This window comes from Salvia splendens, chromosome 17 (genome assembly GCF_004379255.2).
Source record: "Salvia splendens isolate huo1 chromosome 17, SspV2, whole genome shotgun sequence".
In the NCBI taxonomy this organism is placed as follows: Eukaryota; Viridiplantae; Streptophyta; class Magnoliopsida; order Lamiales; family Lamiaceae; genus Salvia; species Salvia splendens.
Genome location: NC_056048.1, coordinates 6547789 through 6572116, shown reverse-complemented (window position 1 = coordinate 6572116; position 24328 = coordinate 6547789). Strand labels below are relative to the sequence as shown.

The window sequence follows — 24328 nt, the reverse complement described above, 5'->3', positions numbered from 1 at the left end:
CTTCCTTAGCTTGCTTATTTCCTCTTCATCATCTCCCGTGAGAATCATGTCATCTACATAGATGATGAGGCATGTAATCTTTCATTCTCTTTTCTTCAAGAATAATGTATGATCAGAGTTGCTTTGTTCATACCCATACTTCTTCATTGCCTCAGAGAATCTCCCAAACCAAGCTCTAGGTGACTGCTTTATCCCATATAGTGTTCGTTTTAGTTTGTAAATCTTTCCTCCTTCGAAATCTCCAACAAATCCAGGTGGTGGCTCCATGTAAATGGGCTTCTTCAGTTCCCCATGTAAGAATACGTTTGTCACGTCGAACTGATGTAGTGGCCATTCCCTGACTGCCGCTATTGAGAAGAGCACTCGAATAGTACTCATTTTTGCTACCGGTGAGAATGTTCCAGCATAATCAACTCCATAAGTCTGAGTGTATCCTTTGGCCACAAGTCTCGCCTTATACCTTTCAATCGACCCATCTGGCCTCCGTTTGATAGTGAAGACCCATCTGCATCCCACAGTTCGAACTCCATCAGGTTTAAGACATACTTCCCATGTATTGTTCTTCATCAGAGCCCGTATTTCTACTAGCATTGCTTCTCGGCAGTGAGCAATTTTCATAGCCTCCTCGGCCGTATATGGGATTTCTTCTTCTTCGTAAAGTGCTGCTTCAAACGCCCTAGCCATCTCTGTTAGATTTGCTTTAGCCAGATTCGCCATAGAATATCGGCTTCTACTAATCCTCTCAGGACTGTATCTCTTAGCCGGGACCCCACGAGTAGTTCTGTTGGGGAGTATATAGCGGCCGGTAATACCATCAATTGCTGCATTCTCATTCTCGTCTACTCCAAAAGTGTCAGGAGTAATAACTGTATTATCTGAGCTAGTTTCAGGAATTACCTCGGATATCACTGGAGGAGGACTCGATTCAGGCGTAGGCGGTTGAGGAGGCTCTACAGCAGATGTGACTGACTCGGCAGTGACACTAGCTTGTTCTGTTGGTTCCACGTTCGAGATACTTGGATGTGGCATCGGAAAACTGAGGGGTCCAATTGTATCACACTCCCCCCCTGACCCCGAGGTTGCGTGTGATAGAAGTATTCACTTTCTAGAAAATTACAATTCATGGTTGTTATAACCTTCCTAGACCCCGGGTGATAGCATCGATAGCCCTTCTGATTTACCCCATACCCCAAAAAAACACATTTTATTGCACATGTAGAAAATTTTCCTCTTTCGTGTTTCGGTACATGCACATAAACGGAACAACCAAAGATTTTGAGCGGAAGTATGAGAGGTGGGGGAATATCAGTAAGGGATGCGAGAGTCTGCAAAGGAGTTTTCATACCCAAAATTTTTGTAGGCAAACGATTAATCAGGTAGACAGCAGTGGCAACAGCTTCGGGCCATAAAAATTTAGGAACATTTGAGTCAAAAAACAGGGCTCTCGTGACCTCTAGGATTATCCTATTCTTTCGTTCAGCTACACCATTTTGTTCAGGAGTGTAAGGACAAGTAGTTTGATGAACTAACCCCTTTTCTTTAAAAAATCAGTCATGTCTTTATTAACAAATTCCCTACCATTATCGGATCTAAGAATTTTGATCGTGGTTTGGAATTGTGTCTGGATCATTGTAAAGAAACGGGTAAATTTTTTAAAAACGTCAGATTTATGCTTCAAAAAATATACCCAAGTCAATCTAGTGCAGTCATCCACAAAAATGAGAAAATATTTAAAACCATGATCACCAACAATAGGAGCTGGACCCCAAACATCGGCATGCACTAGAGAAAAAATAGTCTTAACACGAGTATCACTTGATCTAAAGGATTGTCTGTGGTTTTTTGCCAAAACACAAAGATTCGCAAGTAATATCCTTAAAATGAGAAAACTTTGGAAAAAGCAATTTTAAATACCCCGAGGATGGATGCCCCAATCTGCGGTGCCACAACCAAGCTTCCCGATTTGCAGATCCGTGAGCAAGCATCGCGGTGCCACCTTGTTGAGTAATCTCATCCACATAATAAAGACCTTGACGCTCAGTGCCATGCCCAATTATCCTCCTCGTCCTGATATCCTGTAATACACAGAAATTTGGATGCATTAGTAATGTACAGTTTAATTCTTTCGTCACGTGGCTGATAGACATAAGTTTATGAGATAATTTGGGCACATAGAGGCAATTTGTAAGCTTCAGGGTTGGGGATATTTCAATGGTTCCACGCCCACCCACAGCGGTCAACTCTCCATCGGCAGTTTGAATTTGGCTTTTAGTTGCCCCATTAAATTCACAAAAATCTTTCAGATCGTAGGTCATAGTATCAGTTGCCCCACAATCAAAATCCACTCACTCTCCTTAGGGTCAATTTTACTTTGGGCAATGCATGCAATAGGTATATTTTCCAAGGGTGCAAAACGATTTGGGCTTAAGACGGAACTTTCAGACATTTTTGGGGTCAAAAGTGGAATATAGTTTTTCTGGGGTCCTAACTGTAATTTTCCCGGGTCATATTGCATATATTCTGAACTATAAGGACCAGAAATTAAATTACTCATGCTTTGGGGTTTATTCTGAAAATCAAATTGGGGATCGGGGTTTCTCAACCCCAATCCGTTACCTCCATATGACCCGCCTCATTTCTTCTCCGCGAAGGCTGCCTCGTCGGGCCTGCCGCCTCCACCCGGTTGAGGACCGGTATCTCCTGCTCTCCCACGGGTGTTAGTCATCTCCCTATTCCCTGCTCCTTGCAGAAATAATCCGCCTCCATCTTCGACTCTGATGGCTAATCGAGCTTTAGCCTTTTGATTTTCATCCCACCATTCCGGAAATCCAACGAGGAGGAAACATGTATCTCGAGTATGTCTTTGTTTTCCGCAATGAGAGCACCAAAATTTTGATTTGTCGGGTTTGAAACCGCCTTGGCGATTGGGTTGTTGCGCGGCGGTTCGTGGTGGTGGCTGTTTTTGTCGCGGTGGTGGCTGGTTTCTGACGGTGAACCCGTGTCCGACTTGGCCCGATGATGATCCATCGTTGATTGCGCCGGTCTGGAGATCGATGTCTGCTGCCGGCATGATTTTCAACCGCGTAGCTTCTCATTTTACCAGACCGTATGCGGTCTCGGCTGAGGGCAACGGGGTTTCCTTGAGAATATCCCTTCGGATCCCGTCATATCTTGCATTCAAGCCTATTAGGAATTTGAACAGCCGTCTTGTTGCTACATAAGTTCGAAGTTGGCTAATCCCCTTGTCACAGCAATCCACAGGTTGATGTTGGCATCGGTCAATTTCGACCCAGATTCCGTGGAGATGTCGCCAATATGTTTCTAGCTCATGTTCCCCTTGCACGATTCGGCCTGCCTTTTCCTCTAGATCGTACAACAGATATGGATCTGCAGTACTTTCGAATGTAGTTTGTAGGCTCTCCCACAGAGCTTGCGCGGTTTGGTGATGTGCAAAGTCGACAACAATTTCTGTTTCGACGTTGTCAATTATCCATGAGAACACTGTCATATCGGCTTCCTCCCATTCTGTGTACCCCTTCATTCCAGGTTCCGGCGGCTGCGGTGTACCGGTGATATACTTGTTTGCTCGTCTTCCCACGATGGCTACTCTCATCAGCCGTTTCCATAGGGGATAATTCATCCCGTTGAGTTTAACGGCTAGAGTAACATTCTTACTCATCTTTAATCGTGTCTCCTCTATATTTGGTTTCTCTTCATCGTCTGACATGTTGCAGGTTGAAAATAACCGCCTTCTTGGTCGGGAAAGGTATTAGGCTATGATGATTTTGTTATGAGCCTTTGCTCTGGTACCATGTTGAAAGATATGAGTATTATTCATTCAACTTGTTCAGAGAATTACAATAGGTACGCCTCCTTTAAATAGGCCAAGGGTTACATAAAATTGGCAAGATTTGCCATAATACTCATTCCCTAATTAATTTTTTTTCCTTGCTTACCTATTTTCCTTACTTACATATTTTCCTTTCTAACAGTATGGTGGGGTCGGGGTATCATATCTACATATATCAGGAGTAATATATTTGTCATATCCAAAGTAACGCATTTTCTATTTTGGGATATCCACATTTCTAAAAATGAAAACACGATTTTCTCTCAAATTCATTATTTGATCACATATTTCATCTGTCTCATAAAAGATGTCTCACTTTCCTTTTAGTTTGTCTCAATAAAGATGTCACATTTATATTTTTGGAAAAAAGTTATCTCACACATTAATATAAAAAAATTATATTTTCTCCTCCCACTTAACACATAAAACAAAAGCTCCTAAAATCTTGTGCTATCCTACAAGTGTGACATCTTTTATGAGACGGATGGAGTATTTTATTCTCTAGATCTCAACGGCACTATATAAAGTCTCGTGTGTGAAAAGAAATGGTACACTTAAATTGAGATAATGGAGTAATACATAATAAAACTACTAAACAATGTACTAACAAATAAGCTCATAAATATAAAACAAAACGAAAACTTTAGTAAATCGTAAAATAGCTAAAATGGTTTGAAATAAAATCCGGAATTGAGTTATGTATATGCTGCCGCGATAAAGAGACAAGTCTCCCTCATCTCATCTTATTAGTGATTTTCAGTCCGTTACCTACAAAATAGGCTCTTTATATCAACTACTCATGTACTTAACAAAAATCCACTTTAATAGGAAGTAGTACTTAATATTTATCTACTTTTAAATATTATATATTCGAACAGAATCAATCTATTTCCACTGTTAAAACTCAAAACAGAAGCAAGATTAAGGCGCTCATAATGAGCGAATCATTGCAGTGAGATAAAAATATAAGACAAAATGCTAACATAGCAGGAAGAATTTGAGATAGACTGCGAGATAAGTTGTGAGATAGGCTACCATTATGAGTGCTCTAATTATACATTGGTCACTAAATGACATGAATACATAATTAAAATTATTATTTATGGCTAAAATCATGGTTTCCGACCTACTGGGAAAAGTAGGAGCATATCGATTTTATATCGTTGAACTAAGAAAAAGAGAGAGAAAGAGAATTTTACGTAAAAAGTGAGGTGAAAAATATCATTTAAGATATTCAAGCTATAAGAAAATATCATATTTACACAGAGAAAATATCATAATCGATACCTAGATATGAATGTCCAGAAATGCCCTCTATGCCTTGAGGAGCATTTTTTGTACAAAATTGTGATTAATAGTAAAAAAGTACCATGAATGTGATTACACCTTAGTTCAGGGACTACCCATGATATTTTTAAAGTTTAGGGACTATTTGCGTGTGAAATGCATAGTTTAGGGACTGCGTAGTTCACTCATGAATAAAAATCAGTCTAATCTGATATCCTATAAGAGTATCTCCAATGGCGGCGAGCGGGCCGGCTAGCCGATTTCCGGCGCTTGCCGGTCCACTCGCCGAACCATTGAAACCGGCGAGCGCCATTTCGGTGAAAAAATCGGCTAGCGCTCGCCGATGCGCTCGCCGGTCCACTCGCAGCCATTGCAGACTCAGGACCGGCGAGCGAATTTAATTTTTTTTTTTTAAGTTTCGAAACACTATATATACGCTATTTGCACGTCATTTTCATTCACACAACTTGTTTTAACGAGTACTCTCTCTATCTTAATTTCTGTACAAGATCAATAACGCCAAATGGAGAACAACAACGAAGGTACTCCAGTGACGAGCGGGTCTCAAACTCCCCTGGTACCCGTGAGAGGTGGATGGGGTCCGATGCCCGGGTACTACAACATGTACTCGTGTCAACAGATGATGCCCGGGATGGCACCCGGGGAGAGTATGCCGGGGGGTTTACCGGCTATGCCGGGGTGGACACCCGGGATGCAGATGATGCCGGGGTGGGGTCCCGGGATGCAGATGATGCCGGGAGGGGTACCGGCGACGCAGGGGACGCCGGGGGGGGGCGTCTATCGCCCCAGTTTTGTTTTTCGACTGATTCTTCGCACACATCGACCCCAACGGAGGCGCAGTTCACGCAATATGAGACTTTCTCCTTAGAGGAGTTGGGGTTTGATCTTCTCGGTGTTCCAGAAACTCCCGTTCAAACGGGGGGAGTAGGGCGGGGTCGGGGCCCGCAAAGAAGAAGGGCAAGGGGAAGGACAAGGGGGTCGGCCAGTCGTCGCAGCCGGTTGAGGACGACCCCTCGGTGCGGAAGAAGTGGACGGACGCCGAGAACATCGCGCTTTCCAAGGCGTGGGTGAGTGTCTGTGATGATCCTCTGAATTCGAACAATCAGAGGATCGTCAACATGTGGGCCAAAATTGCTGCAGCCTACATGAGATTTTTCCCGGAGGGGAGGCCGCACACCGGGGAGGAGTGCCAGAAGGGGTGGGACCGAATCAGGGCTGGGGTCTCCCGATTTTTGGGTTTGTACGCCAACGCCCTCCGCATGCAGAGCAGTGGCCAAACGGAGGATGACTGCAGGAGGATAACGGAGAAAGCCTTCCCCCAGCCCGGGTTGAATAAGGAGTTCATCTACTGGAACTGCTACGAGGTGCTGAACAACTCCGAGAAGTTCCGGGCAGGTGTCGACGCTGGCTGGCCGAAGAAGCAACGACTGAACTATACCGGTGATTATAGCGGCAGCAACAACGGTTCCCACGACCTCCCCGAGGATGCGGAGGAGCTCCCGTCCCCGCCATCATTCGCTCGCCGAACTCGCCCGTTTGGTCAAAGGCGGGCGCAACGGGAGGCGGGGGGGAGGGGGGCGCCGGGGGGGTCCCAGGAGGTACAGTCGGCATCCCCCCTTGGCCAGTCGATAGAGGATCTCAAATTCTTTGCGCGTCAACAAACGCGCACTCAGATGGCCAAGACGTTAGCCGAATGGCGGACGACGACGGACCCCGAGGAGAAGAGTTTTCTTCACGCAATGCTCGTGAGCATGCGTGATGATTTGATGACCGGGGGACACCGGGGGGTTCCGGCGGATACGGAGGCGGCGGCGACGGTAACGGTGGCGAGGCGGGCGACGGAGACGAGGAGTGAGGCGGAGGTCGTTTTTTTTAAATAATGTAATGTTTTTAAAATTAATGTATTTTTTTAATGTAATTTTTTTAAAATTAATGTATTTTTTTTATTGTACTTTTTTTTAATTTAAATAATATTATTGAATTTTCCCGTATCTGTGTCGTACATTTAATTCCGTATTTTGTGTGATTGTCAATTATTTGTTTTATATAATTAGGGGTGATGTGGCTAGGCTATTGCTGGACTATTGTTGGGCTATTTGTTTGTCCTGATGATGTGGCAGGAGAATTTTTAGTGTTGATGGTGTGGCTGGAGGAGTTTGTGGCTGGGCTATTGCTGGGCGAAAGCCACTGAAGATGTCCTAAGAGCATCTCCAATGGCGGACGTCCGGTCGGACATCCGCGACGGGCGACCGGGACGTCCGCCATTGTGGCGTGGCAAGTCGGATACGGACGTCTCGTAAGGACGTCGGATGTCCTCGGACGTGCGGGCGACGGGCGGGCGGACGTCCGCCATTGTGGCGTGGGTCGGACGTCCGGTATTTAATTTTTTTTTAAAAAAAAATTCTATATATACGGCTCGTTGAACTTAATTTCATTCACACCACTTGTGTTAATAAGTTCGCACGAGCTCCCAGAAGCCGATGAAGTGTCCCCGCTACCTCAATCAGACTCTCGCCGGCGTCGTCGCCCGATTGGGCAAAAGGCTGCGCAGCGGAAGGCTAGGGGAAGCAGTAGTGGTAGCGGGTCGTTCGAGGTCCAATCGGAGGCCTCTGCTCCCCCAGAAGAGTACGATCGTCTCGCCCGTGCGCAGATAACGACTAGTTTGGTCCGGACCATGCATATGTGGCATAGCACGACAGATCCTGTGTACAAAAGGATGTTGAAGGATGTCATCGATGGATGTCAACGCGATTTGGGGATGCCACCCATTGGAGATTATGGCGCCGAGATTAGCGGCGGGGACGACAGGGGCGGCACGGGCGACGGCGAGGGCGGCACAGGCGACGAGGACAATGCGGAGTGAGCCGAGTCTAAATTTTCCCGTATTATGTTATTTTTATTATGTAATTTTTTTCTTTTTTATTATGTAATTTTTTTTCTTTTTTTATGTAATTTTTTAATGAAGCATTCGCTATTTTCCCGTATTCCGTGTCAAAATTATAATTCCGTTACGTTTATAAATAATTGTGATTTTTTTTTATTGCGGGAAGTCCTAGTGGGAAGGGCGATGGGAAGGGCGGATTGTGAAGGGGATGTCCTAGTGACGTGGCAGTGGGATGGGAAGTCCTAGTGACGTGACATGAGGTGTTTTTGGGAAGTCTTAGTAGATGTCTGAATAGGACATCGGTGCATTGGAAATGCTCTAATATCCTCTTAATTAACAGCAATATTGTCGTTTTGTTTATACAATGAAAAAACAATAAAGATATTTGTCTGTATCTGCGTAGATTCTGGTGTGACTTGTTTCGACGCCTGTGGTCCCGTGGGATCCGTTGTTGAAATTTGGTGAAGCTTTAATTGTCTATATATATATATATATATATATATATACCGTGGGATCCGTTGTTGAAATTCGGTGAAGCTTTAATTGTCTATATATATATATATATATATATATATATATATATATAGGGTTGTGATCAATTGAGATTTTTTAGCCTAATTGAGAATTGAGATGCATTATAAGCCACTCATTTTTATTAAATGAGTGGTCCAGAATTTGCCACATGGAAAATATTTTTACATTAATTAATTGTGAAAGGGCATATTTGTAATTTCATCATATATTTTATTTAATAAATATTTTTTTTATTTTTTTTAAAAAAATTATTTTTTTTTCGATTTTTTATTTTTTTATTTATTTTATTTATTTATTATATTTTTTTTTGTCAACTACATATACAATTCATGTCAACTACACACATGTAATGTCAACTACACACATATAATGTCAACTACATATACAATTCATGTCAACTACACATATATAATGTCAATTATAAGCTGTTGACATTTGATGTGCAGAGCTATTGACATTTGATGTGCAGACTACACATCGTAGTTGACATAATGTCTCAGTAGTTGACATCGCGCGAAAATTTAAAAAAATTTAAAAAAAATTAAAAAAAATTAAAAAAAATTAAAAAAATTAAATTTTTTTTAGTTGTTGACATTTTAATACGAGTTGTTGACATTTGATATTCTGGCTATTGAAATGAAATGACGATAATACCCCTTAGTTGACATAATCTACTTGCAGTTGACATTTCAAAATGAGTGGTTGAAAATGCATCTCAATTCTCAATTAAGCTAAAAAATCTCAACCTAACAAGACCCTATATATATATATATATCAAGAAGGAAGTTCAGGACTTATCGATCCTTAGCTAGCATACTAATATTCTCGAATAATTTACATTTTGGGCATAATCATTAGTTTGTTTATCCCCTTCCAAAATTCTACCTAGAAATCTTTCAATTTATTCACTCATATAGTTTGTATATTGATTGGACAATAACTAACTAGTCTAATAAATTTGGACAGATACAACAACAACAGTACACTTAAAGCACAATTTTTGACTCCCACATGGTAGGTGACAAAAATGTAAGTGTCTCGAAACACTGTAATATAAGTCTCGTGCCACATTTTTAAGATGTGGTCTGAGTTGAGGCTTCTAATATATAGGCCTGATTTTATTAAGATGTAATAGGCTTGGTTTTATTGAGATTAGTCAAATTTAATATTTGCTTTATCACTAAACAATAGTTACTTGTTTTCCATTTTAGTATCTCCTGTAAAATTAGTTTACTCTAGTTATTTTTTCTTTTGATCTATCTCATAGTATTTTATTAATTTCACATTCAAATCCTTGTCATCTATTAAAATTCTAATATATATATATGATAATTAATAACCTTAATATAATTTAATCTTATTTGAATGGATGTACTGGAGAAATCAGAAAACAATTTGCTTTCTAGGTGAAGGTGAAAAGGAAAACGTTTTTTTAATAGTACTAAAATAAAGTACTTATTAAATGATAAATTTTATTTTTAAATAAGACAATCATTTGAAAACTGAAAGAGCATGCATTATTATCTATGTTGTTTCTCTTCTGTTCTTCCATACATGAGGCATTTCTTTTCGGAGAGATAATACTATGGAGAAGTATTGAAGAAAAAATGTGTTCAGTAGTATTATTATATATATGGAAACAATTCAACTATATTGAAACATCCTAAAATGAATCAACTATAGTGGAACAGATGGAATATTATGTTGGCAATCACATCCTAAGATGAGTCAACTACGCAAATGGTCTCGAACTATGCATTTCACACGCGAACAGTACTTGAACTTTAAAAATATCATGGGTAGTCCATGAACTAAGGTGTAATCACATTCATGGTATTTTTTCACAATTCATCACAATTTGGTACCAAAACTGTCCTCAAGGCATGAAGGACATTTTTGAACTTTCAAATCCAAATACTAGATATGATATTTTCTTATAGTTTGAATACCTAAAATGATACTTTTTACTTAACTTTTTCAATCACTTTATGTCATATCATCTTTCTCTCTTTATCTTGAACTATTATATAGGTAAAAAAATTAAAATAAAAAATACTATGAAATTCTTAAATATATTAATTATAAAAATTAAAATTATAAATTTAATTATCAAAGCAATTTATAGATAAATTTAATTTAATTTAATTTGTAGGTTAATTTTGGTTTGATCGTCTCATTTAAAATTTAAATGATAAATTATAAAGTATTAATTGTCAATATGGTCAAAATTGGAATTGATGTTTTTGTTATTTTTATGCAAATTAAACGTGTTAAATTTTTTTACACTGAATATTGACACGATTCACATTCTTCATGTGGACAAGTGGGTCTAAAACATAAAACATAGAATGGGTCTAGAAACTGGAAAATGTGGAGACAAATCAAGAAAAAATAAAATACTCTAGTCCTTAGTTTGTTCAGAATGGAGTTGAAGAAAAGAGCAGAAAGATTAGAATAATTCCATCTATAGCCCTTATTTTTACTAACTGTGTCAATCTCATTTAAAAATAATTTAGAGTAATGATGAATTTACTAAATAGCCCTAAACCTAAAGCCTATTTCCAAATTCTTCATTACAACAAATAATGTAAGAGCATATATAGTATGATATGGCTGAGGCCTCATTGAAGATTGAAGCCCCAAATTTTTGTTGCACCAAACTTATGTTGTCCACTTTTTTGATGACCATAAGAAGAAGCACATCAACACTAGACCCAGCATGTTACCTCTAAAATCACTAATTCAATATTTAAAAGCTTTGAGTATCACCAATCACTTATTATAGCAATTGCAAGGCATTGATGCAGTTTAAAACATCTTCAGTGGTTTGCACCAGATTTCAGACATATCATATTTTTAAATCGTGGTTACATTCCCCATACCTTAAGATAGTTTTGTTTTATTCTTTGTTTATGTGAAGGTTTGTGCCTATGGTATGAATTTTGATTCTTAAAAAATGTGATTTAACATTTTATTTGTATCCATATAATGGAGAGCCCAATGGGCCTGCTCGACTGTGTGGGCTTAGATATAATTTGCGTCAACTAAAATACCAACCAAATACTAGTACATATTTGAAGTAAAATAAATTTCCAAATTTTAATGGGCGACATTTTTTCATAAGGAAGCATTTTTATTGATACAAGGGGGTGTATTCATATTCCTTCATATTTTCATATAAATAATAAAGTTATTCATGTGTCACAGTTTCATCCAACAAAGTTGCTTCATACTTTTACCAAGAAAAGGATTCGAATAGCCCGCAGGGGCGTAGCGCAGTTGGCAACGAAGAGCAAAGAAAAGGATTCGAATAATTATGATGATACCCGTGACTGGAATTGAATGAATGACAATTAATGGACTACATTTGTTGGATTTCTTCGATAACATTACTATGTTTGAATATATAAAATAATCCTTTCAAAAAATAAATACTGGCTAAACCCCATCAAATTCAATCCATAAGTAACAAGTAAATCACTATCACCAATATTTCAAAAAATCGAAGCTAAACCCTTCAATTTTGTGCGTAAGATCCTCAATTTCCAACCTGATGCAGGCGTGAGGCCTCCTGCAATGAAGGTAAAGACTTGCAGTAGGAGTTTATCTTTTGATTATTTTATACGATTTCAAATATTCTATTCCCTTAAAGAATTGTGTTTTTTTTTCCAATAAGTAATACTCTCTCCGTCCCTGAAAATTTGTCACTTATTTCCATTTTCGTACGGCCCTAAAAATTTGTCACCTTTCATTTTTAACATTTTTAGTAGTAGACCCTACATTCTGTCAACTCATTCGCACTCACATTTTATTATAAAAATAATATATAAAAGTAGGATACACATGTTAGTAACTTTTTCAACCAACTTTCTATTACTTCATCCGTCCACCACTAAATGTCTCATTTTTTTTCTTTTTTGTCCGTCCGACAATAAATGTCTTATTTCACTTTTACCATATTTGGTAAGTGGACCCTACATTCCACTAACTCATTCCACTCACATTTTATTATAAAACCAATATATAAAAGTAGGTCACACATTCCACCAACTTTTCTCTCACTTAACTTCATAAAGTCAAACAATTTCTTAAAACTCGTACCGATCAAATATGAGAAATTTAATGGTGGACGGATGAAGTACATTTCTTAAAACCTGTGTCGGGTCAAATGATGAGAGATTATAAGGGACGGAGGGAGTAGTAGGAATTTCGTTGCCTATAATATATATGCTTTATTGTTAGTTTAAATTGTAGATTTTGGACAATTTTAAACGAGATGTTGAAACTTTGAGTTTTTGTATCAATTAGTTCCATTTCCATCATATATTCGGTCATTTTCGAGAGTGATTCGGCATAACAATCTCATATATTATGTACTTATCTTCTATTTCACATCGTCCATATATATACACTTTCCGGATAACATCACAACTTAACACTCTTCATTTAATACCAGGAATAAACAAGCTGCTAAATATCATAGCATTGTAGAATAGCTCTATTGGAAGGCAATTCTGCCCTTTTTTTCTAAATTGCTGGCTACCAGTTTATTCAAATTTGAAACACAAGCAACATATATATTCTTTCATATCACTTCAACCCCAAATTCTAAACACAAAACACATTCATATCATATATCATATTGATGAATCCGCGAATTTCTGATGTTAGTGAATGCAGGAAAATACAGATCACGACACAAAGAATTTACGTGGTTCGATTTACTGAAGTAAATCTACGTCCACGGGAAGAAAAGAGGGCAGAGTTGTATTGCTTGATCTGTTTTCTACAGCTTACAAATACAAACTTGCTATTTGATATTTTATCTCTAGAGAGCGAGAGAGAGAGTCCCCCTAATCTATCTGATCTAAGTTCTATTTATACAGTGAACTAAGATCGTGGCTTGCATCACCACTTATTAGGTTGTGGATGTCGTGGAGGTCGTGGCGACCTTGCATGGGTCCACTATCCTGCATGAGTTAATGACTGCTTGACACCACTAAATAGATCGTGGGTGTAGTGGAGATCGTGGAGGTTCTGACATGAGTTGACTATCTCCCAGTTCGGTCAAATACTGAGACCGAACTGCTGAACTATTGCCGAGCAGCTTTTGCCGGTCTGAGAGTAGAGCTTGATTGGTCGGCTTTTACCGAGCTGTAGGCTGGGGCCGAACTCTTTGGTAATGCCGAACTGATTGGTTGGCTTTTACCGAGCTGTAGGCTGGGGCCGAACTCTTTGGTAATGCCGGTCTGATACTCTTCCTTGGGCTTTGGGCTGATGGGCCGTCACTGCTGTTGGGCTTGTTTAGTCCGTACTCCATCACTACCCCCCCCGAAAAGCGAAGTGAATTACTTCGGCGAAGCGAGTCACTTCGGCATTCTGGATAAAGGTACGGGGTAAGTTGATGTTTGTCTTTGGTCTGATGAAATAAACATCTTTGACCGGACTCGTCTTTGGTCTGATGAAATAAACATCTTTGACCGGACTCGTCTTTGGTCTGATGAAATAAACATCTTTGACCGGACTCGTCTTTGGTCTGATGAAATAAACATCTTTGACCGGACTCGTCTTTGGTCTGATGAAATAAACATCTTTGACCGGACTTGTCTTTGGTCGGATGAAATAAACATCTTTGACCGGACTCGTCTTTGGTCGGATGAAATAAACATCTTTGACCGGACTCGTCTTTGGTCGGATGAAATAAACATCTTTGACCGGACTCGTCTTTGGTCTGATGAAATAAACATCTTTGACCGGACTCGTCTTTGGTCTGATGAAATAAACATCTTTGACCGGACTCGTCTTTGGTCTGATGAAATAAACATCTTTGACCGGACTCGTCTTTGGTCTGATGAAATAAACATCTTTGACCGGACTCGTCTTTGGTCTGATGAAATAAACATCTTTGACCGGACTCGTCTTTGGTCTGATGAAATAAACATCTTTGACCGGACTCGTCTTTGGTCTGATGAAATAAACATCTTTGACCGGACTCGTCTTTGGTCTGATGAAATAAACATCTTTGACCGGACTCGTCTTTGGTCTGATGAAATAAACATCTTCGACCGGACTCGTCTTTGGTCTGATGAAATAAACATCTTCGACCGGACTCGTCTTTGGTCTGATGAAATAAACATCTTTGACCGGACTCGTCTTGTGTCCTAATTTGGCGAGTTTTATCGCTCGGATCGGACTTTCCGTTGTCCTAATTTGGGGATCGGACTTTCCCTTGTCCTAATTCGGCGAGTTTTATCGCGTGGATCGGACTTTCCCTTGTCCTAATTCAGGCAAGTTTTATCGCGAGAATCGGACTTTCGTTGCAGTTCGTTTCAGACGAAGTGCTTGATTCTTAAGCCGAATTGCGGTCTTGTATCCTCTTTAGAAGCTTGGACTTCACAATCGTTGGCTTATTGCAGCTCGTTTCAGACGAACTGCTTGTTTAAGCTGAATTGTGGTCTTGTATCCTCTTTAGAAGCTTTGACTCGCAATCGTTAGCTTATTGCAGCTCGTTTCAGACGAACTGACATCTCTTCGGTACGGAGGAGATGGAGTTCTCCTGTGGTTCCGGTACCGAGGAGGAACAGGAACATGTCGGGGTTGAGGATTCTTCTTTCCGGAAGACACGGCACTACTGCGGTAGTGACTTTCATGTCTGGAGGAGGAAGGAGAATCCACCCTTTTCGTCTTCGGCTCTTGGCTCTTTTGCAGGAAGGCTAAGAACTCATCCTGCTTCTCAGCCAAGAACAGCTTGACAGCCTCATTCAAATCAGGCTGCTGGGAAGACTCGGTGTGTGGACCTTTTGAGCGGCTTGTTCCTTCTCCGTGAGAACTGGAAGTAGATTTTTCACGAGGCTGCTTTCCAGGCCTATGGGCTGCTGGATTAGCTTCCTCATGGTTATCACGGACGGAGGCGCGGGTGTTATGTGATCTGGTATGCATTTTTTTGGTAGAAGAGGATCAAAAACTCGCTTTATCACAAATTTGGTTCTCTGTTTCCCACAGACGGCGCCAGTGATGAATCCGCGAATTTCTGATGTTAGTGAATGCAAGAAAATACAGATCACGACACAAAGAATTTACGTGGTTCGATTTACTGAAGTAAATCTACGTCCACGGGAAGAAAAGAGGGCAGAGTTGTATTGCTTGATCTGTTTTCTACAGCTTACAATACAGACTTGCTATTTGATATTTTATCTCTAGAGAGCGAGAGAGAGAGTCCCCCTAATCTATCTGATCTAAGTTCTATTTATACAGTGAACTAAGATCGTGGCTTGCATCACCACTAATGATGGTTGTGGATGTCGTGGAGGTCGTGGCGATCTTGCATGGGTCCACCATCCTGCATGAGTTAATGACTGCTTGACACCACTAAATAGATCGTGGGTGTAGTGGAGGTGGAGGTTCTGACATGAGTTGACTATCTCCCAGTTCGGTCAAATACTGAGACCGAACTGCTGAACTATTGCCGAGCAGCTTTTGCCGGTCTGAGAGTAGAGCTTGATTGGTCGGCTTTTACCGAGCTGTAGGCTGGGGCCGAACTCTTTGGTAATGCCGAACTGATTGGTTGGCTTTTACCGAGCTGTAGGCTGGGGCCGAACTCTTTGGTAATGCCGGTCTGATACTCTTCCTTGGGCTTTGGGCTGATGGGCCGTCACTGCTGTTGGGCTTGTTTAGTCCGTACTCCATCACTACCCCCCCCGAAAAGCGAAGTGAATTACTTCGGCGAAGCGAGTCACTTCGGCATTCTGGATAAAGGTACGGGGGTAAGTTGATGTTTGTCTTTGGTCTGATGAAATAAACATCTTTGACCGGACTCGTCTTTGGTCTGATGAAATAAACATCTTTGACCGGACTCGTCTTTGGTCTGATGAAATAAACATCTTTGACCGGACTCGTCTTTGGTCTGATGAAATAAACATCTTTGACCGGACTCGTCTTTGGTCTGATGAAATAAACATCTTTGACCGGACTTGTCTTTGGTCGGATGAAATAAACATCTTTGACCGGACTCGTCTTTGGTCGGATGAAATAAACATCTTTGACCGGACTCGTCTTTGGTCGGATGAAATAAACATCTTTGACCGGACTCGTCTTTGGTCTGATGAAATAAACATCTTTGACCGGACTCGTCTTTGGTCTGATGAAATAAACATCTTTGACCGGACTCGTCTTTGGTCTGATGAAATAAACATCTTTGACCGGACTCGTCTTTGGTCTGATGAAATAAACATCTTTGACCGGACTCGTCTTTGGTCTGATGAAATAAACATCTTTGACCGGACTCGTCTTTGGTCTGATGAAATAAACATCTTTGACCGGACTCGTCTTTGGTCTGATGAAATAAACATCTTTGACCGGACTCGTCTTTGGTCTGATGAAATAAACATCTTTGACCGGACTCGTCTTTGGTCTGATGAAATAAACATCTTCGACCGGACTCGTCTTTGGTCTGATGAAATAAACATCTTCGACCGGACTCGTCTTTGGTCTGATGAAATAAACATCTTTGACCGGACTCGTCTTGTGTCCTAATTTGGCGAGTTTTATCGCTCGGATCGGACTTTCCGTTGTCCTAATTTGGGGATCGGACTTTCCCTTGTCCTAATTCGGCGAGTTTTATCGCGTGGATCGGACTTTCCCTTGTCCTAATTCAGGCAAGTTTTATCGCGAGAATCGGACTTTCGTTGCAGTTCGTTTCAGACGAAGTGCTTGATTCTTAAGCCGAATTGCGGTCTTGTATCCTCTTTAGAAGCTTGGACTTCACAATCGTTGGCTTATTGCAGCTCGTTTCAGACGAACTGCTTGTTTAAGCTGAATTGTGGTCTTGTATCCTCTTTAGAAGCTTTGACTCACAATCGTTAGCTTATTGCAGCTCGTTTCAGACGAACTGACATCTCTTCGGTACGGAGGAGATGGAGTTCTCCTGTGGTTCCGGTACCGAGGAGGAACAGGAACATGTCGGGGTTGAGGATTCTTTCTCCTGGAAGACACGGCACTACTGCGGTAGTGACTTTCATGTCTGGAGGGGGAAGGAGAATCCACCCTTTTCGTCTTCGGCTCTTGGCTCTTTTGCAGGAAGGCTAAGAACTCATCCTGCTTCTCAGCCAAGAACAGCTTGACAGCCTCATTCAAATCAGGCTGCTGGGAAGACTCGGTGTGTGGACCTTTTGAGCGGCTTGTTCCTTCTCCGTGAGAACTGGAAGTAGATTTCTCACGAGGCTGCTTTCCAGGCCTATGGGCTGCTGGATTAGCTTCCTCATGGTTATCATGGGGATCGGACTTTCCCTTGTCCTAATTCGGCGAGTTTTATCGCGTGGATCGGACTTTCCCTTGTCCTAATTCAGGCAAGTTTTATCGCGAGAATCGGACTTTCGTTGCAGTTCGTTTCAGACGAAGTGCTTGATTCTTAAGCCGAATTGCGGTCTTGTATCCTCTTTAGAAGCTTGGACTTCACAATCGTTGGCTTATTGCAGCTCGTTTCAGACGAACTGCTTGTTTAAGCTGAATTGTGGTCTTGTATCCTCTTTAGAAGCTTTGACTCGCAATCGTTAGCTTATTGCAGCTCGTTTCAGACGAACTGACATCTCTTCGGTACGGAGGAGATGGAGTTCTCCTGTGGTTCCGGTACCGAGGAGGAACAGGAACATGTCGGGGTTGAGGATTCTTCTTTCCGGAAGACACGGCACTACTGCGGTAGTGACTTTCATGTCTGGAGGAGGAAGGAGAATCCACCCTTTTCGTCTTCGGCTCTTGGCTCCTTTGCAGGAAGGCTAAGAACTCATCCTGCTTCTCAGCCAAGAACAGCTTGACAGCCTCATTCAAATCAGGCTGCTGGGAAGACTCGGTGTGTGGACCTTTTGAGCGGCTTGTTCCTTCTCCGTGAGAACTGGAAGTAGATTTTTCACGAGGCTGCTTTCCAGGCCTATGGGCTGCTGGATTAGCTTCCTCATGGTTATCACGGACGGAGGCGCGGGTGTTATGTGATCTGGTATGCATTTTTTTTGGGGTAGAAAAAGGGTCAAAAATTCGCTTTATCACAAATTTGGTTCTCTGTTTCCCACAGACGGCGCCAGTGATGAATGGGCGAATTTCTGATGGTGATAAATGCAAGTAAAAATACAGATCACGACACAAAGAATTTACGTGGTTCGATTTACTGAAGTAAATCTACGTCCACGGGAAGAAAAGAGGGCAGAGTTGTATTGCTTGATCTGTTTTCTACAGCTTACAAATACAAACTTGCTATTTGATATTTTTATCTCTAGAGAGCGAGAGAGAGAGAGCCTATCTATCTGATCTAGGTTCTATTTATACATTGAACCAAGATCGTGGCATGCACCACTAATGAGGTTGTGGATGTCGTGGAGGTCATGCGATCCTGCATGGGCCCACTATCCTGCATGAGTTAATGACTGCTTGACACCACTAAATAGATCGTGGGTGTAGTGGAGATCGTGGAGGTTCTGACATGAGTTGACTATCTCCCAGTTCGGTCAAATACTGAGACCGAACTGCTGAACTATTGCCGAGCAGCTTTTGCCGGTCTGAGAGTAGAGCTTGATTGGTCGGCTTTTACCGAGCTGTAGGCTGGGGCCGAACTCTTTGGTAATGCCGAACTGATTGGTTGGCTTTTACCGAGCTGTAGGCTGGGGCCGAACTCTTTGGTAATGCCGGTCTGATACTCTTCCTTGGGCTTTGGGCTGATGGGCCGTCACTGCTGTTGGGCTTGTTTAGTCCGTACTCCATCACATATTAAGCAGAAATACCATTTCCAGCATCGAAATAAAAAAAAAATCTGTACATAGAAAGGTTTAAATAACACAAGACTAGAGAGGTGTAGAGGCAGGAACATGTATCCAGTGCAGCTGCAGCTCTACTTCTCCACACTCAACATTCCTCAATCTCAACACCATATTCTGCACCACTTTCCCATTTTCCCACACAATAGAGCTTGCCTCAGCCAAGCAATTCTCCCTGTTCGCCACAACCTTGGCCATCACTGTCCCATTTGAAACATTCTCCAACTCCATCTTCAGCACCCTCACCAGCTCCTTTATATCAAACTCTGCATCCCCCATTTTGTCGTCCAGCGTGAACGTGTCTCTGTCGTAAACTTGCTGCATTTTAAGCCCATGTCATTTTTTTAATTTTAAGGATACATGATGATTATTGATTAAGAGAGGATGGATGAATTAACATCAACCTACCAATTTGATGGACTGATTTGGATCGGCAACGGTCAAAGTCAGCTCCTCGTTCCATTCCGGGTTCAGATTCTTCTTCACCACTCGAGTCTTTAGCTTCTGATCATTCCACAAGGACGAAAGCTTATTAGTTTGAAGTTTAAGGCGGTATGATCGTCAACTGCAGATTAGTTTGATATTTTTCGCTCTAGACCTAGTTTGCATTGATTTTTTAGATCATTTTAAAAGGCTTCAACTAATTGAGATTGTAACCCTTATATATTACTTTCAACTTTTGTCAGTTGATATGGTATGAATTTGCAACCAAACAGATATCTACACATATATACCTAAAACAAATTTGTTAAATAAAGGAAATGATTATCAAACCTGCTTGCCCATCCGAACAATGACATAAGGATCGCTGCTTCTGGCATCTCTTTTAGCAAGTTTGAAGCCTCTTACAACTTTAATCCTTAGCAAACCCAAAATATTATCCATTGATGAATTGAAATTTATTATCTTCTCACTGGCACCAGAACTCAGCCAATTGCAGGAAATTAGAAATGTTGGTTAAAATAGAGAAACAGAGATTCTTGGGTTTAACGAAGAGTGGAGAGAGGGGTTTTATATTAGAGAGATTTGTACTGTGTTGACGCGCTATTTCAATAAACAATAAATTGCATGCGGTATTTTCTATATGGAAAGAAGAGACAACATATGTTGACTTCAAACAACAATGGTAGCTTCCCTTCTTTACACGTTTTTATTTTCGTCTTTCCTCCTTGACATTCTTCTTTTATAAATTGTCAAAAATTTAATATTAGAGAATTACTTTCTTGCGCTTGAATTTTTTAGTACATTCCTCGAGTCCTAACGTTGAGTTTTTATTTGACATCGTTTGTATAAGATTGAATTATCATTGGATTTGATAAGAGTTGTATTTAATTAACAAGATTATAGCTAATAATATGAATTTAGGTAGTTGATTGATATACTATAAGGCTAATAATAACGATGAACAAAATTTAACTAATTAGTTGAATAATTATTTTAATATAGATTGATTCATTAATTAATCAGCATATAATTAGTCAGAGCTTGTTTTATTATTTCGTAATGAATGTCAATCAGATAAATTAATTCTACAACCATATTTTAATGTATTAATCGATTGATTGATTTGTTGGTTAATTAATTAACTAACTAATCTTTACAAGTATGTCATGCCTGATCTGAGGTCTCAATAATTAGCATGCTACATTAAATTTTAAAAAAATTAATTAAAGTCTGTAAGTATGTTTTATTAAGGGAGTATTTATTATGAGTGGTAAGTACAGGTATCCCAGGTATCCCATAAATCATAGTACTTCTTTCGCCCCTGAAAATTTGTCATATATTTCTATTTTCGTCAGTCCCATAAAAATTGTCATATTTCACTATTTATCATTTTTTTTTACAGTGGATCTCACATTCCACTAACGCATTCTTACTTACTCCCTTCGTCCCAAGGAAGATGACCCTTTCCCTGAGCGGCACGAGATTTTATGCAACTTTATTTTGTGTGTTAAGTGGAGAGAGTAAAGTAAGAGAGATAATAAAGTAGAGATAAAGACGTTTCCATTTTTAGTAAAGATCATCTTGGTTGAGACAAACCAAAAAGGAAAGTAGTTCATCTTTAATGAGACAGAGGGAGTACATTTTATTATAAAACTAATATTTAAAAACGGGACCAACTCACCAAATGCACCAACTATTAAATGTTTGTCTTCATTTGATTCATTTCATACTCCCTTCGTCTTATAAAAAAATAAGTCATTTTTTTCATTTTGCTCCATTTTAAAAAAATACATCCTTTTTTTATCTTTCTTATTTTACCAATTACACGTTAAAATATGGGTCCTATATATGACACATTGCTTATGAATATAATGAAAATTTGAAATTGAGTATTTGCTTTTTTCCTTATAATAGAAAAGAATAAAATCCCATCAGTAGTTAGCTGGGAAATTATAATTTGAATTTCAATTTTGAACCTGTAGTCTGGTTTCATTTGTCACAATCAACCATCCACTGGTTTCCAATCGATCTAGAAGACTAAAAAAGTCCATTTACGTACACAACACTCTCATATATTTGTGGGCTCATATAAACATGTGAGTTGTCCATTTATTTCAAACATTATCATACGTTAATTGTCAAAGAAAATGCACCATTACCTTTTTTATTAAATTCATCAGATCTTGTAGTCACTATCTTCTGATTTGGAATTAATAATGTTATGAGCGAAACCCATAAATCACATAAGATGGATCATCACCAAACATGAAAAATTAGATATATCAAGCTCAGACCTATAAATATGATAGTGAAATTCGAACTTAGCTAGGATCTTTAATTAATTTCATAAATCTCACTCTAATATTACTTATTCATTTTGATCAACGTACAATATATTTTTTATAGGTTAATAGTCATTTAAGTTAAAAAGTTTAGTTAAATTATGGTCTATGTCATGATCTTTTAAAATAGAATATTAAATCACAAAAGTTTCAAAAATTTTTTTGCAATTGTCTCATTCATGCAGAAATTAACAATATTTCAAAATCTAAGAAAATAAAGTACATAAAAGAAAAATACTTATTTTAATGAATCACGGTGTTTTTAACATCATTAAAAGACGACATCTTGTGCAAGTATGAGACTATTAAGAAAGATTGAAACTTCATAATGTAATATTTCAATATCAACAGTGTTTATGAGATAAACCGGAATTTGACCGAATTTCATGATTTAAATGGCTTAGGCAATTTTTAAGCTTAAGTGTATATGAGTTAAAGAATAAGGGAAGCTACAATAACAAATTAATCCAAGCATAGAGATAAAGTTAATCAAATTAAACCTATACTTTTCGGCAACCAAATTATGATCCAAATACCAAATTGATGAGAGATTCACAAAATTGACATAAATATAATTAAATTAACAGCTCAAAGAATCTAAACAAATTTAAAGTGTTCGGCTATTTCTTGCTATTAGACTCAAGTATATGCAACCACCTGCATCACCGCCGGCTAACTATTGATATAAAATGAATTTCCAAATACACGTCTATTGAATTTCCAACCATGTTCCGACCATATATATAATTTAGCCTATAAAACTAGGTACTATGTCAATCTATTAATAAAAAATAACACGTGTCATAGTTGATTAGATAAATATAGGTCCATTCGATTCTCGAGTTCCCAATTGGGGAAGATCGGTAGACCAAATTTGACTTCAAAATGGACTGAAATATAATTAAATGGATGAATTAACATCTAGAAAGTGACCACGAAGGAAATTACTTGGAAACTCACCTTTTCCCGAATGATTCCATAGGCATATTCCGTAGCCCGATGTAGGGATTGGGCTAGAATCGTGGGCCCAACAACATTATTTTGTGATCGTTGGTTTGGGGCCGATTGGGCCAACAAAAAAACTTCAAGCCCAATTCTCTTTCCATCTCTCTCTATCTTAATACTCCTCATAATACATTTATTTTGTAAAACTGAAACACTCTAACATATATACTTCCTCCTTCCTATAGAAATATGAATATTTAGAGCAACATGAGTTTTAATGCATCATTACTAAAATAAAAGAGAGTAGAAAGAAAAAATAATAGATTTAAGTTATTGAAAATAGAAGGGTTATTTTTATAGGATAATCTTATACGAAAAAAAATCATTATTTTTATGAGGCGGAGAAATTGCATTGCTAACTATGTCCATGACGTAAAATAAATAAGAGAAAAAAAATAAAATAAGTAAATTTACTTAACACAAGAAATTAATAAAATTATGTAGTTCGTTAAATAAAGATTCACCAAAAAATCTTCTAAATCAAAATACATTAATATAAGGATATGAAACAAAAAATTATGAAAGGACCTAATGAAACAAAATGCATTAATACAAGAATTGAATGAAACAAAAATTTATATAAGGACCCTACGAAATAAAATGTAAAGACCTCTAAATGTTTTTTTCTTAATTAAAAGAATATACTATATCTGAATGTATGATAAAACCATACTAATACTATGTTGACTTGAACATAAATAAAGGTGTAGACGTGTAGTTATACTATGCTATGGTATATACAAGACAATAGTGGTTATCATAAATAAAGATGTAAATCTCCAAGATAATATAATCTATACATTAGAGTAGTTCCAAATAAACAGCCAATAAACTCTAAAATCACTTCTATATTACAAACCCACCACAAAACCTTGACCCGGGAATTCTCTCGCTCGAGTAAACCTTAAAAAATAATTAATTTTCATATATAGCAAGAAATTGATCATCACAATTTTTGCATCTGATTAAAATTAGAGCATGTTACATAGATCATGAAAAGGACCCCATTCCAAAAAATTATATCTGATCTGGTACATATATATTTTCTTACGTGAAATAAACAGAACTCAATTTTCAAAGGGTTTGAGAGTCAGAAGTGTCGACATTTCCATTGTTGGAGTGATAAACTTGTCCAAAGATTAAAACACTTGATTTTAGGGTC

The 24328-nt window shown here is 39.1% G+C and overlaps 1 protein-coding gene across 1 annotated transcript; it reads right to left on the bottom strand.

Annotated features, from left to right (window-relative positions):
- Window positions 1–19201: 19201 nt before the first annotated feature.
- On the bottom strand, window positions 19202–20371 carry LOC121773799 (protein C2-DOMAIN ABA-RELATED 5-like). Its single transcript, XM_042170715.1, has 3 exons — window positions 20150–20371; window positions 19784–19879; window positions 19202–19693 (listed from the first exon to the last, which is right to left on the bottom strand). Exons 1-3 carry the CDS (start codon window positions 20258–20260, stop codon window positions 19403–19405), a joined length of 498 nt encoding a protein of 165 aa, XP_042026649.1. The 5' UTR covers window positions 20261–20371; the 3' UTR covers window positions 19202–19402.
- Window positions 20372–24328: the final 3957 nt, after the last annotated feature.